This window comes from Semicossyphus pulcher, unplaced genomic scaffold (assembly GCF_022749685.1).
Source record: "Semicossyphus pulcher isolate SPU_LCO1_2020_fin unplaced genomic scaffold, fSemPul1.0.p SCAF_22, whole genome shotgun sequence".
NCBI classification, from domain to species: domain Eukaryota; kingdom Metazoa; phylum Chordata; class Actinopteri; order Labriformes; family Labridae; genus Semicossyphus; species Semicossyphus pulcher.
In genome coordinates, this window is record NW_027211696.1 from 6,317,097 (window position 1) to 6,332,285 (window position 15,189).

Consider the following 15,189-nt stretch of genomic DNA (forward strand, 5'->3'; position numbering starts at 1 on the left):
AACTGAACTTTCAGCGTGTCCAGACCAAAGCTGTCAGGTCTGAAAGCACCCTAAGTCAAATATTCATGCTCCTTTTAGCGATGTTTTAGTTCTTGCCAACTGCTGAGAATGACTTGTTTTTAGCCCACAAGTGCTCAAATATGTTTCACAGCTTTACCTGCTGCTGGTCAGGTGGCACGGCAAAGCTTTTCCATAGAAAGTAGATGCAACTGGGAGCAGAATTTGTGCTTTACAAAACCAAAACAACAAGCTAAAAGACAATACAGGTTCTGGGGAAGTGAAAAAAGTAGGACTGCAGACTTGGATATATTTTCTTCTGTCCATCTTACAATCCAAAAGTTCTACCATTCCTTATACTCTTTTGTTCCTTCGAACTTTGCTTACAACTTTTCTACTTAACCAAATTCTTGACCAACTCATTTTAAAATTACCATCAGGTACTTCTCACGAGTGTCTGGAAAAAATCCCATCAAGAAAGTTTGCAGGAGTATTAGTTGGTAGTACAAAGACACTAACAAAAGAGAGAATCAAAATCATAGTTGTCTTTTCTTATTGTTCCCCTCTCAAGGTTTCAAGTGGTTTGGCAGCCTCACCAACCTCACTTTTCGCCGCTCCACTGAGAAATCAGACTCCAAGTCTGGAGCCGGAGCTGGATCACAGCTTGAAGATGGCGCTACCTGTAGTACGATCAGCTCGTCGATCCTGGCTCCAGTTGTTGAGACAACGGTGGACGACATGGAGGCCATGCGCCCTCGCACCTCCAGCTATGTCCGCTCCAGTGAAAGCTACACACACATGGGGACGCTGCCACGGCTACTGATGAAAAGGAAGGACAAGAGTAACAAAGGTATAGCAGGACACGTTCTGGACAACACTTAAGTGATGGCAAAAACATCAAAATCTGAAATAGGACAACAATTTCCACCAAGGCAACACACCTTTTCTCTTTCCCTTTTTTTCCAGGAATCTTCAGCAGCAGTAAGAAAAGTAAAGACAAGAGCAGCATCAGCAGAAGTCAAAGCCAGCGACCTGCAGGGGACCAAGTCCATGGACCACCAAGGCCCACAGCTGCCTCATCCAAAGTGGCTCAGGATGCAGCCGAAGTTAAAGCTGACGCTGAGCAAGGCCAAGAACCTCTCCTTGATCCCAAGACCCAAAACATCATCTTTGGGTCTGCAGCTGTCAGTGAAGATTTGTCCCCATCTGGTGGCTCAAGTGCTGCACTCCGACCAGAGGCCTGTGACGAGCAAAGGATCACCCAAACAGCCACAGACCTGAACCCTGAGCAGACTTCATCACCTCTACTGAGCCGGAAGAATGATCAGACCCAGACTCGTGAGGAAGCTGGGTTAGAGTCCGGACCTGGACCTGAGCGGGAGGAGAGGGCAGAGAGCAGAGAAGTGACCGAAGGTGCAGACAAAGGAAACCAGAACTCTGACACCATGAGCAGGTAACTTTTTTCCTTCAGTAATTGTTTAATGTCTTAGTAAACTGTTGCATTTTTTCCTCTTTGGAAAATAAAATCATTTAAGGAGGAAAGAAAACTTCTTTTTAGACTGTATGTGGCTTGAAGTACTGTAGGAGCATGCACAACTAAAGCATCAACTGACATGATTTATGATTTTGGTTGGAAAACACAAGCAACCTTGGTTGGTAATTCAGACTTGCCCCAGAATAAGCCTTCTATCCTCCTGACAGGTATGTAATATATCTATTTTATTTATGAGATACATTGCAAGATTAAGCTGTTTACAGTCCGTGGAGGTCACAGTGGACATTATTGTGACAACACTGTGAAAAACACCAAAAATATGGGGGTTGGTTTAGCTCAGTGGGTAGAGCAGGCACCCCATGTATTAAGGCTACAGTCCTGGATAGGGATGCACCGATACCGATACCAGTATCGGCGGTATCAGAGCTTCAGTACTCTCAAAACTAAAACAAGTACTGCAGCCGAATAGCACTTTTTAGAAAAAGGCTTAGTCCTCACAGACAGCACGTACACTCACGGCCAAACTGAAGCTAACACAGTGTAACATAAACATTAAGGCAAACTAACTTACATGTTCATGGATGTACACACGATAAAACTGATGTCTCCTATTAGGTGCAGTGCACAAGTCCGGGCATGTCTCCCTCACTGCCCCGTTTAGGGGGGATGCGCTGTGTAGTGGTATCGGTGCATCCCTAGTCCTGGACTGGATTTATTCTATCATGGGCCCTCAATTTTATCTTGTGATACTTTTGGGTAGCTGACCCTGAACTTACCTTGCTCATTATATAGCCCATAAAGTATCAAATGACGAGCAGCTCCAACAGTATAATGCTGTTTAAACATTAATGCAGCAGTATTTAAGGGCTAATGGTGATGCAACACTCTTTACTGAAGTAAGGGATCTTAGTTCTGGTCATAATCCAAACCCTGGATTATTTCAATTTAGTGAGGACATGATAGCCTACATATTTCTGAAGTAATGCCAAAGCTTCCAAATCAGGGATTGACTACATTTGAGTTTAAAACACACGCATACTGGAGAGAGAGTATGCTTATGGTGGGTTTTCGGGGGCACATCAGTCCAGTTTTGCCCCTCGGTCTCAGAACAGATGAATCCGGCCCTGCTGCTCTGTGTTTAAGTCAGGGGGCGTGGAGCTCATAACTGTGATCACCGGGGGAGTTTGACGGTTCACACTACACAGTTTGTGCTGACCTTACCGTGGACAGGACTTATCAGAGACGATGGGTGTGAGGTGAGACGATAACAGGCTTCATTACTTCACTTTTTAAAGGCAGCAGGTAACATCGATTGCTTTTATTGATTAGAAGCTTCTGGAAAGCTGCCGCTCTGTTGGTGTGTAGTTATTTTATTTAGCATTGATCTGTTCTGACACACAGGAGACCGATATAATACTCTTATCGTGTGCTCATTGTGTGCTTTTCATAACGTTGTAGTTGGTTTATCAACCAAGTTAAAACTTTTTTGAAGAGTTTGAAAGAAAACGTGCCCCCACCACCTCCTCCTCCTTTCAGCCGAGCAGATTGCATTCTCTCGCTGCTTTCCCATGACATGCCAAGGTCTCTCTGCCTCCAATATCCCATATGCATGATAGCAGAGTGCATGTATCGTGTTACAGTGGGATTTGCACTGCGTATGTACGTGCATGCGTGTGTGCAGGCATGTGCGAGCGTGCAGCATCAGCCCATTAGTTCAGCTCAGGGACCGTGGGAAATATAAGTGTATGTTGGACTGCAGGTCCAGTGTAGGCACATCAAAGAGCCCTAAATCACAGGTTCTGCAGCTCTCAGCCTGACCGTCCATTTTCACCTCTCCTATTCTCATTCTGTCCAAAGTGCAGCTCTTCTCTACTTTGCTTGGAAACCAATTTCAGTTTCTGTTCGGACAGTGTAGATGGAGCCTTTGGGTGGCTGGTAAGATTTGACTCTGAAATGTAAAGCTGTCATGGTGTTTCAGGGAGAGACAGCCAAGCTAGCACAGCTATGGGTTTTATTCTTTAGCTTCGTTGTCCCTCATGGACCAGCGTTTGTCCGTTTCTTTGTTGGGGACTCATTTGAAAAATGGAGGAGCTAGCTAACATTAATAGGGTTAAACAAACTGTCAAGTAATGTATTGATGGACAGAAAAGGAATCTGCAGCTGGTATTTTAACTATTTTTGGAAATTTAACAGAGAAACTGGACATTTTATTTAATAAAACTTAATTAAGAATGAAAATACTTAGAAGTTGCTGGTCATTGCCAATTTTGGATTAATTTCTGAAAATAGCTAAAATCATGTCAATCAAATCAATAATAAATTGTGTCTGATTAGTTTTTTCTGCAAAATACGTTTAATTACCTTGTAAAAATCCTCCCAAGGCATCTCCTCCTTCTCCCTCATTAAAAATCCCCCAATCTGCATAGGCCCCGCCCACTATGTACTCTGTTTCTCCTTTCGTAAAATTACAGTTGAAAACAAAACAAGTCTCTGCCATCATTTAGTTGCAACTGTAGTAGTAACGTTAACATTAGTAGTCAGTAGTGAGTTTGCAAAAATGACGATGATGGTTACAGCTGGCTCGCGCATCGCTGACGTGGTTGCCATTGGCTACACATAATGATACGCATAGCGTCACCCTGTCCATTAACGGGATTGGCTCCTTAGGTTTGTGACGTCTCAAACCTGCCAATCTGAAAACGTGTTGTTCAGCCTGTCCTTGGTACGCTGCAGTTTAAAAGCAGACAGGCCCAGCCATGGAGATGACTGCTGATGTTGTCCCTGATATGTCTTGTATGTTTACAAGGTGAAACATTTGGAGGAGGTCTTTGAGTTTCAAATCCTGTGGGATCATTTTAAAGGTGGAAAATCCACCTCTGTTTTTGTGCACCAAACCTGGAATTATTAACAACACATTTTCAAGATCCAAGCTTTTTTTTTTTGGTAGACGTGGATGGATTGTTTTGCATCTGAAATGTTTGATTTGATCAACTAAAATCTGACTTGCAAGAATAGTTTAAACCTTTTTATATACATTTTCAGAAGACATTAACTTCAGCTCTGCTCGTGTTGAAGTGCTTGACGGCCTTCCTCCTGTTCCTCCTGTGTTCTGTTTGTTTTCAAAGCCTCATGTATGATTGGTATGTTTCTCTCGGTACAGCTCAGTCACATTCTGTTCTGGATAAACTCTGATGCTATCAGTGCAAATTATGGAGGCAAATATTTGACACTGTACAACCTTTTTTTTTTTCAAGCACAGCCTCAGCTTGGGAGGGGATTGTAAAGCTCCTCCTGTGGGACCTATTAACATTCCCGATCCCACTGCCTGCCATGTTGGCACCCTTTGATCCGGCCTCTCTGTGGTCATGTGTAACAAGGCTTTGCTCCGGGCCCTCTGAGACCCATCATGCAATTGGGATATGCGCTGATTGATCTTTAAACTTGTCTGGGGGTGTAATTGCCCCTTTAGCTCGCGCCCGCTTTGTATCACAAATCTGCACTGCACTATATGGCTCCCAGGACTGCGCCGCAGCGGGGTTTTTGACACATGATCCGGATCCATCATGAGTGTAGAAGTGCGAGTTATGGCGCCCGGGAGACTTGAGAGGCCGGCTCCATATTCAGCAACCTTAGACCAACCAACATTTGACTCACAGGAGAGGCCGCCGCAGAAGTGGGCCATGGGAATACAGGCGTGTTTTCTGTCTGCGGTAACACGCGCTTGCACCTGTTACCACATCAAACATAAAGAGGGGTTTCAATAGAGGTTTACAGCCTTTTTCCTGTTGTTGCAATGCTTTACAACCCCTTTCATCTTTTTTTTTTTCTGTTTCAGCCACATGGAGCCAGAAGAGAGCACGGCGGAGTATGTCCAGGTAAGTCTGCTCTGTCCTGGTGTGTCCTAGTCTTCTTTTATGTGCGTCTATGTCCTTTAAAAGTGTTAATAATATACAGAAATTTAATTGATTTACATTTTTTATTTTCTTGTTTCCTCACTTTTAAAATGCCATGAAGATATGAGTTGTTATTTTCACCCTACACAAGTATTTCAGTTTGAATTTTCCGATGTTTTTCTGGCTGATTATTAGCTCCTACTCTTCAGCAGTTATGGTCTTCTCAGCAGAATCACTCTGCATTTTTACTTTAATCTGCCATTTAGCTAATTAAATTTGGGGTAAAGCAGTGTAAAGGTCAGCGCAGTGCAGCTCCAGCTTGCAGTCTGCTCTGCAGCCAGCAGGTGGGGTCATACACACAAGTAGTGATCTCCTTAAAGATCAGAGAGATCTTAGTGTTAGAGGAGCTGTTTCCTGACCTTGGAGATGCATGCATTCTGTGTACGCTCATTAATACAGATATTGGACTAAGCTGAGTTTAGTGAAGGTGAGAAAATTTAAGTGAATCTTAAAGAGGAAGAAAAGAAAAGCGAGAGGGAAGGAAAGACTGATGTGAACTGTTGTGCCGCTGGGATCTGCTCTTATATTGATTCTACATCACAGACAAGGTGGTTAAAGCTTCTCCTATGACCCTGACCTGTGCTGCTTTTGTAAAACAAACATATCCAACTACATCCGACCACAAAACAAATTGATTGGAGTTCAATCCAAGCCTCCCGTGTTAGGGTTTGAATGTTGGAAGCAACACAAACGCACACAGAGAATACTCTTTCACTCTGCTTTAAGGCTAAATTTAGTAAGAATTTAATCGTGTACACTTTAATAACAGTCATTTCTTTCTAGGCTTGTTTTACGGCTGTGTTTATACAGCTTAACAACTCACTAAATACAGCCCCTTTCCCTTTGGTCAAAAAACCCGCTAACACCCGCTAACACCCGGCTTTTTTGCTTAGTGGGAAGGTTACAATCGGCATTCAGACCCCGGTCAAATGACTCTGCAGTAGACCCGGGTAATTATCGCCCCGGCTCCAATCGGCAGTGACGGGAACAAATTTGTTCTTTATGTCGTGCAAGATGCAGCAACACTGGCAAGACAACATGGTGAAAGAGCTTCTTCTGATTCAACCGGAAGAAGAACTAAGGCGACAGGTTTCCAACCCGTTTGTGACGTCAGGCGGTGACGCAGCGGAAAAGAGACGGAAAGGAGTATACTCCACTGGCGATGGGAAGAGAGACAAACGGCATTTATTAGCGGGTCTTCCCGGGTCTGCGTCAGCGCACTACTTTTTGGTGGGAAAGGGGTATAAGAGGCTTTCTAAAATGTTACCTCAGCTCTTTTCCCCCAAAGATTTATGCTTTATTAATATTTTATAATGAAAGTGATTGCCGTCTTTATTTTAGGCGAGGTGACCAAATGTCGACATACAGCATTGTGGGGAAACCCAGTTTCAGTCAATCAGTTTTGGAGTCATAAGCCCCTTTTACACTGCCAGTTCAGGGTGGGATTATTACACCTCTGTTACGTTTCATCTTCTATGTAAAACGCATGGAGGCTGAATGTCGGGGCGAAGTTGTTCCACTCTGAGCGTAGTAGGTAGTAGTAACAGAGGCGGAACGGTGTGGTTGTAAAGGGTGGAACCAACAGGGCTGAACAGCGCCATGTTTGTTGTGCATGCTTTGGGTTCCTTGTCGCTATGTAAAAGACACACACTAGGGCGGCTTGATGCCGGTGTTGCTTGGTCCAATGTGAAATGGCAAAGACGGCATGATGGCGGAGCTTTCGTTAGGTGTGGCAGAACTGCAGTGTAGGTTCAAATTTGGTGCCACAATTGCTGCTTTTAATTTACAGCGAAGTCATATAAAACAAGGCTTTTCTTACGTGACTAGTATCTGAATAAGTGGAGCTTTTAAAGGAGCATTTCTGCATTTTTTATGTACATTTAATAGGTGACAGTAAATGGGGCAATGACTCATAGAGACTTGCCTCTGGAACTGGTACTTAATAGCATAATGCTTCTCTCACGCTGACATGAGACGTCGCCTGACTTCGTTTGGCTCTTCAGTTTGAAATAAGCGTGACATACAGAGTGCTTCAAATGTTATTTCATCATTTTTCATGCATGTAATATTGGGTGAAATCACAGCAAGCTTCTTCTGCTACTTTCTCACCTAAATTTGTCACTTCCTTCCCTGTCTCACTCTCACAAGCCAAAACAGCCCCTCCCACCACCAACCCGCCGCCCCACCCGCTCCCTGAGAGCTGCCGGCGATCCCTCCATCTCCTTCCATCCCTCTGAAACATTTATGACAGCTGATGTTTAAATCAGGAGCAGGCCTCCGTGTTCCCGCTTATAACGGGAGAGACGAGGCCGGGGACTATGCCCCCGCCCGCCCCCGCCCCGTGTGTCACATGTGCACGCACACACGGCACACTTATTTACTCACAAGCACAGACACAGCTTCAGACATGCATGAAATAAAAATGAGACAAAGTGAGACAGTGAGAAAGACAGACAATCTTATGTTAATGTGCTCAAAGAAAATAAGCATCTTTAGGAAAAGCCTGGAAGCATTGAGGGCCCGTTATCGGTCTTTATCATAAAATATCCATCATCATTCATTTTTAATGTGGACGCACGGCTGGTCAAGCACTTCCTGCTGTTGTTTTTGTGAAAGAGTCTGTTAGAGTAGTGGCTGATGTTATAAGGAAACAAATCTGTTCAAAGTGTGAGCTTCTTTGCAAACAGTATGACATGTACGTGTGTGGTGTCTTGCTCTCTGATGGAGTACGTTTGTTTTCGCCTGCAGCCCGGCCCTGCTTTGTCTCCTGTCCCATTTCCTGGTTTGGTGTTACTTTGACAGGAGGGGCAGGAGGGGGGAGGTGTAACGGTTTGGTTCAGATGAGGTTTATTAACATACGTCTGACACACTTGTGCTCTATAAAAAATATCTGTGTGTGTGTGTGTGTGTGTGTGTGTGTGTGTGTGTGTGTGTGTGTGTGTGGGAAGGGGATCAGCTGTGCGTTACTCCATGTTTGATTATAGGAATGGTTTGAATTTCCAAAATCTGTATGTGTCTGTGCGCCGCCTGATTAAATTAAGGCAGTGCCCTGTGGGTGCGTGTAAGTGTGCGTGCATGTGTGACTATTACAGTGCATTGAATTAATGTGGCGCCTCTGTAAATGAGAGGGGGTGTAAACTGTCAGGGTTGGCCCAGACCTCAGTTCCTTCATTGTGCAGACAGACTGACAAAGACTCTGAGCGCAGACACATGTCTGCAAATATAGTACACGCACTGTGTTTACTGAGGGGACTGATGAGAAAAATATGTACTGTGTTTTTATGGCACATTGTCTGTAATATTTGATTCTCAGGACACGTACAAAGTAACAAAAACATTTGGGGCATTTTGCCTGAATTTATAGGACAGCCAGGGAGAAGAGAGTGGGGAATGTGAAACAGCTGAGGGCGGGAGTCGAACCTGCGGCCGCTGCGTCGAGGACTGTAGCCTCAACCAACTGAGCTAAACAAGCGCCCCTCATATGAGCTGTGTCCCAATTCGGGGGCTGCATCCTTTGAAGGACGCAATCTATGTAGGATGCGTCATTTGTAGCCTCTGTAGACCGCTAAGGCCAAACTGAAATGAGATGGTCTATGGATTATTTCCTGTTTGCGTCACCAGCTGTTCCTTCGACGCGCCGCTGTGATGCAATCAGCCTTCAAATACGTCCGTTGAAGGACGCAGCCCCTAAATTGGGACACAGCTACAGTATCTCCCTGGGCCCTTCTCACCTGAAGGCCCTATACACTCTTTTTTCCCCCCCAGCCTGTTACACTGAACCCCGAATGTTAAGGGTGTCAAGCAACAGAAAGCTGTATCATAATGTAAAATGTGCAGTGTTTGCAGCTGACGCACCGGATATTAAAGCTTATAGTAGACAATGCTAGCAGTGGAGTTTACCATGTTTGCCATTTCGGTTTGTTGAGTTAGCATGCTAACATTGTTAGTTAGCACATCAACCTCATGATTGCCTTGAGACAAAGTCGTAAAAGTCAGAAAGTATCATCCACTGGCAACCAATAATGTCTGTACCATTTTTGTACAGTAATGGATCTGCTGTAAATGTTGAGATATTACACTAGAACAGTGAAATCTAGACGGTGGTGTTCGTGAATACTCAGAAGATCATCGGGTTCATCCTCTGGGGTCAGCATTTACAACATCTATAATAGTTGTTGAGATACCCTGAAGCCAGGCCAGAAAAGTGGCGAATAATGCTGACTACCATCAAGCACACTTTGCTAATTGGCTCTCACTTAGAATGACTCATTGTTAAGCTGCCTTTGCAAAGATGATTTACAGCGCAGTGTTGGCTACCTGAGCTGGCTCTGCTGCAGTCGTAAAACACTGAAAGATATGTGATGATAATATAACAAGAAGACGTCTCAGGCGAAATAAAAATAAAACTGCATTAGTGCATATTTGCGTCACAGTCGGATAAAAGCTCTGATATTTCCTGTTGGACTTTTGTATCCTCAGGTGTTTCCTTTATCTTGTCCTCCCTCTCTTCAAGGTCAGCACGCTCGTGCCACAAAGCAAGTAGACAATGTAGAGAATAATGACACATTGATCTCTCTAAAACAGGTTACACACTGCTTTATTCACGCTAAAGATGTGAGTACTTTCTACAGCAACACATTTGTGTCAGGTTAAGTCATTTTAATGTGATTAAAGCAGGACAGCTGATTTTTAATCGCGCTGTTTCACACCTTAATGAATGTTTTTCGACACGTCTGTGGCGACAAAGTGACAGCGTTTTCCAGCAGGCCTCCTCCTCTCTCGCTGCTGATGTTTCAAAAGGGCTTTGAAACACATATCTGCTGGTTCGATACGGATTAACCAGTGTGTGAAAAGGGTCCGCCCTGTGAAAACACACTGATGACAATCAGACACACACACACACACACACACACAGATCATTAGCTGTAGCCCCCCAACCCACAACGGAGACCGGTCTTTGTTTTTAGACATGCATGTGTGCACACATACACACACAGAAAGATATGTGTGTACTTTTAATCTTCATCTGCCCTTGGTGTCTCTTTTCATCCCTCACACACATGCACACACACATTTCTCTCTTCTTCTGTCTCTGTGTGTCTCTCTCCCACACACACACACACACACACACTCCTTTCATTAGTGGGATGCTTGCAGGCACATGCAGGGATTCTCCATTGTGCTCCCTATCAGCCTGCGGGAAGGGGCTCACTAATTAATATTTAACTGAAGACCGCCTCCAAGCAGGGGAGGAGATGTGGAGATACAAGTGTGGAAGAGACAGAGAGGAGAAGAGAGGGAAAGACAGGGATCAGAGAGAGAGAGAGAGAGAGGGGAGGCTGGAGGGAGGAGGAGAGGCTGGTGATGAGAGGTAGGGATAAGGAGGGGAGATGAGGGGAGGAGCATGGTGATAAGGAGGGTTGGGGAAAGGTGGATTCAGTAGAGCAAAGAGAGAGTGAGTTGGGAAACTGCTGGAAAGAGAAAGCAAAGGTTAAATGAATGGATAAAAGAAGGAGTAACAGAAAAAAGGAAAGTGAAGAAAATCGAGTACCTGCATACACATTTTTTTTAAGCAAATGAAGGAAATTTAAAGAAAGATGGATAATATAGTTGTACAGATATCAGTATCGGCCAATACTAGTAACCAATTGTAAATGACTGTGTACTATTATGGGAGTGGTACTTGGTATCGTCCAACACTCAAATCTAGGTAGGTAGGCTCAAGTCTAGAGAGATATAGCTATATAATACAGTTGTTCCGGTATTGGTCTTGGCCTCAGATACTGCCCAGAATGTGCTTTTGGGTATCAGCAGGTATGCCACTGATGTGATACCATCACCAATTAGCCCCCAAAACTGAAAAGGTTACAGGTTAATTAATTTGAGACTAAAACGAAAAACAACATTAGTATTGGCCTCCGATCCACCCAAAATGTGGTATTGGGTATTGGCAAGTATGCCAGTCAATGCACCAATCCGATATCATAACCAATTAGCCCCCAAAAATCAATGCATGACAGTAACAACAAGTTAGCAAAATGTCAGCAGTCAGTGCTTTTTTATTGCACAAGTGTTAGAGTGGTTCTTGGTATCTGCCAACACAGTCTATGTATTGAAATCAGTATCGGTATCAGTATTAAAGATGTATATCGATGTTGTTCTGATACTGATACCAATATCAGTATGGGCTGATACCAATATAATATACCAATACTGATACCAATATCAGTGTCGGCTGATAGCAATATAGTAGAACAATACTGATACCAATATCAGTATCAGCTGATTGCAATATAATGCACCAATACTGATACCAATATCAATATTGGCTGATAGCAATATAATATACTAATACTGATACCAATATCAGTATCGGCTGATACCAAGATAATATACCAATACTGATACCAATATCAGTATCGGCTGATAGCACTATAATATACCAATATTAATACCAATATCAGTATCGGCCTATAGTAATATAATATACCAATACTGATACCAATATCAGTATCGGCTGATACCAAGATAATATACTAATACTGATACCAATATCAGTATCGGCTGATAGCACTATAATATACCAATATTAATACCAATATCAGTATCGGCCTATAGTAATATAATATACCAATACTGATACCAATATCAGTATCGGCTGATACCAAGATAATATACCAATACTGATACCAATATCAGTATCGGCTGATAGCACTATAATATACCAATATTAATACCAATATCAGTATCGGCCTATAGTAATATAATATACCAATACTGATACCAATATCAGTATCGGTTGATACCAAGATAATATACTAATACTCATACCAATATCAGTATCGGCTGATACCAAGATCATATACCAATACTGATACCAATGTCATTATTGGCTGATGGCAATAGACTGTAATATACAAATACTAATACCAATATCAGTATCGGCTGCACAAAATGCGTTACCAGGTTTTGGCAAATATGCCACTTGCCAGTGCAGCGATCTAGTACCATAACCATTTAGCCCCCAAAAATTGACTGGTTAAGGTTATATTAATGTGTGATGATAAACTAAACTACTAATACTTAGCTGCTAGCAGAGAAAGTAATCTTAGTAAAAGCTAGCAAAATGCCAACAATCAGTTTCTTCTCTAGTATTATGTTGTTTTTTTATCGCACTTGTATCTTAGGCATACTTAATATCAACCAATACTCAAATCTAGGTTTTGAAATCAGTATCAGGAAGGAAAAATTGGTATTGGAATATCTTTTAAAAAAGGACTTAAAAGGTAGTTGAAACTAAGTAAAGATAACCACGGAAAGGAAAAGAACAAGACAGGATTCATGGGTAATGAAGTGTACAAGGCTCTAAAGGAAGAGGGAGACTCTTTTTAGTTTCCCGAAGGCATAAAAAGAAAGAAAGTTAGAACCATAATTCTTTCAGCCGCTGTCTTTGGAGAGTTCAGTCTATTACATTAAACACCGTCAATGATATATAGCAGTAAAGGGAGATTGATGATACAGTCTAAACTGTGTATTACAGTAATTTGTCACATTGATCTCTGTGATGAAATATGTAACAATAACAGTTTAAACACATTGGTGCATGATCTTTATTCGTTATGTTGACTCAAGTACATTCACTATACAGTTGGTTGTAATATTGGCATTTTGATAAATTCATTTAATTGTGTAGTTCTATGTTTTAGTTGCTCTATCAAAGTAAGTAAAAAGAGCAGGTTACCCATGCAGCAGAATATCTAACCGTGAGTGTTATATCATAGTGCAGAATATATTTATCTCCGTATCAAGTACTTTCAGAGAACACGGTGTGACTCAGTCGGGATGAATCTGTTGCTCTGCTTTTAATGTCACAGCTCCGCACTGCAGCCTTTTGATATCTGTTTGACTTCACTTAATTCATCTGAGGATGCAGGATGACACGTGGAAACACAAAGCAGGGCATTCAGAAAACACTGAAGCTTCTTTAAATAGGTCTTGTTTTAAAGGAACGGAGGTGTAGTATATGTTAAAAAACAAAGGGGCTTTTAGCTAAGGCAACATAAAGCGCAATACATTTTCATTATGGCCTGTCTGAGGGGGACTTACAGCCCCAACTCCGCCTGTTTTAATGCTAATCTAACCGCTAAAGTGCACCATATATGTTTTAAAGTCTGCATCTGTCTTTGTCACATATATCCCCCTGCAGCATGCGTGTGTGTGTAGCTCAGCAGCCAGATGTAACACGCTGTACGTTGGGATTGTTTTGGCAAGGTATTACAGAGGATTGGGGGGAAAGGAAAGCACAGGGCCCCCTCTTATGAGATTATTTGTGTCCCCACTGTGTAATCTGTCTAATCCAGCGCTGGATGGTTTGAGATTACATTAAGAGGAGACGCTGCGGTTAATGAATCCATCCTGTGTCTTGTAGCTCCTTATCTATCCGCCTATTCTCTCTGCCTGTGACCCACTAGCATGCGTTCAAGAGCGAGATTAACAGAGTGATTTAAGAGTACCAAAAGGAGATACAAAAAAGGAGCATGTTGCATTTGTTTTTCCTTCTCTTCTTCTATGGTTTTCTGGCTCACGCCACGCTTTCCTGCAGTGGTGCAGACCCGACTAAATGCAGTGTCAGAATTTAGGATGCTGTCAAGGCTCTCTCAGTGTTGCCATGGCGAAGCGTCCTCAATGATGTCACTCACTCAGGGCCTCTGGAGACGGAGCCCCACCCCTCCTGACTTCTCCCTGCCGGTATGTGTGTGTATATTTCTGTGTGCGTGTGTGTGTGTGAAATGGGCCGGTGAAAATCACACTGTTATCCTTGAAACACCTGCCTGTGTGTTTCAGCTTATAATGAGCTGTCTAGCTGCAGTCTGCACTGCTTTTTAGGAGACACATCATTATATTCTGCTGCACACACACGCACACACACACGCGTGAGAACACATACACACACAGAGAGGGAGAGAGAGAGAGAGAGAGAGAGAGATAACATTACTTCACCACAGGAACCAAAAGCTGTGTGGCTCCTGCTATCTAGTAATATATAGGGATGTGTGTGTGTGTGTGTCGATATGTAGGTGGAATTAAAGGTGTAAATTTGCATGTGTGTGTGTGTGTCTAAGTGTGTCTGTGTGTGTGTGTGTGTGTGTATGGTGGAGGTTTGGGGGCGGGGGCGGGGGTGTGGGGGGCACCCCTGTTGGGTTCCTTTCATGCCAAAAGAAAGGTTGGATTCCTTTGGGAGCCTTCTCTCCTCCTCCTCCTCCTCCTCTCCCTCCTTCTCCCTGCATCTTCTTCATTCATCATCTCATCTTTTAATTATCCCTCCTCTCCCCTCTCCTCCCATCTTTTCCCACTTTCACCAATGTTTTCCTCCCTCCATCCTCCCTCCGCCCCGTGTCAGCATTGTCTCAGCGCTGAAAGCTGAAGGGGTCGTCGGTGCGGGGTGGGTGGGGTTTTCTGCCTGCAATTTCGACAGCACTTCTCTCTGCTTCCCCCTCCCTCCCTCCCTCCATCCATCCATCCCTCCCACCCTCCCTCCCTCTCTCTCTCTCTCTCCCTCTGGTCCGCCCTCCCCCCACCCACACTCCTTTCATCAGCAAGCAATGAGGTAATCCCTAGCAGCCGCGTGAAGTGCAGCAAGTGCAGTGAGAGAGAGCGAGAGCAGAAGCCGGTGCGGGGCAGCAGAAGAAGAAGCAGCAGCAGCAGCAGTGGAGATGTCAGGAGCTGTAATATCACTCGCTGTTA

The 15,189-nt window shown here is 43.6% G+C and overlaps 1 protein-coding gene across 1 annotated transcript in view; it reads left to right on the forward strand.

The window, feature by feature from the left end:
• The first annotated feature begins 1,193 nt into the window (after positions 1-1,193).
• sh2d3ca (SH2 domain containing 3Ca) overlaps positions 1,194-15,189 on the forward strand; it is a 56,188-nt gene continuing 42,192 nt past the window's right edge. Inside the window, exons 1-2 of the mRNA XM_069673608.1 lie at positions 1,194-1,450; positions 5,328-5,367. Coding sequence (XP_069529709.1) covers positions 1,443-1,450; positions 5,328-5,367 — 48 coding nt within the window. The 5' untranslated portion in view covers positions 1,194-1,442. The remainder of the gene's footprint in view (positions 1,451-5,327; positions 5,368-15,189) is intronic.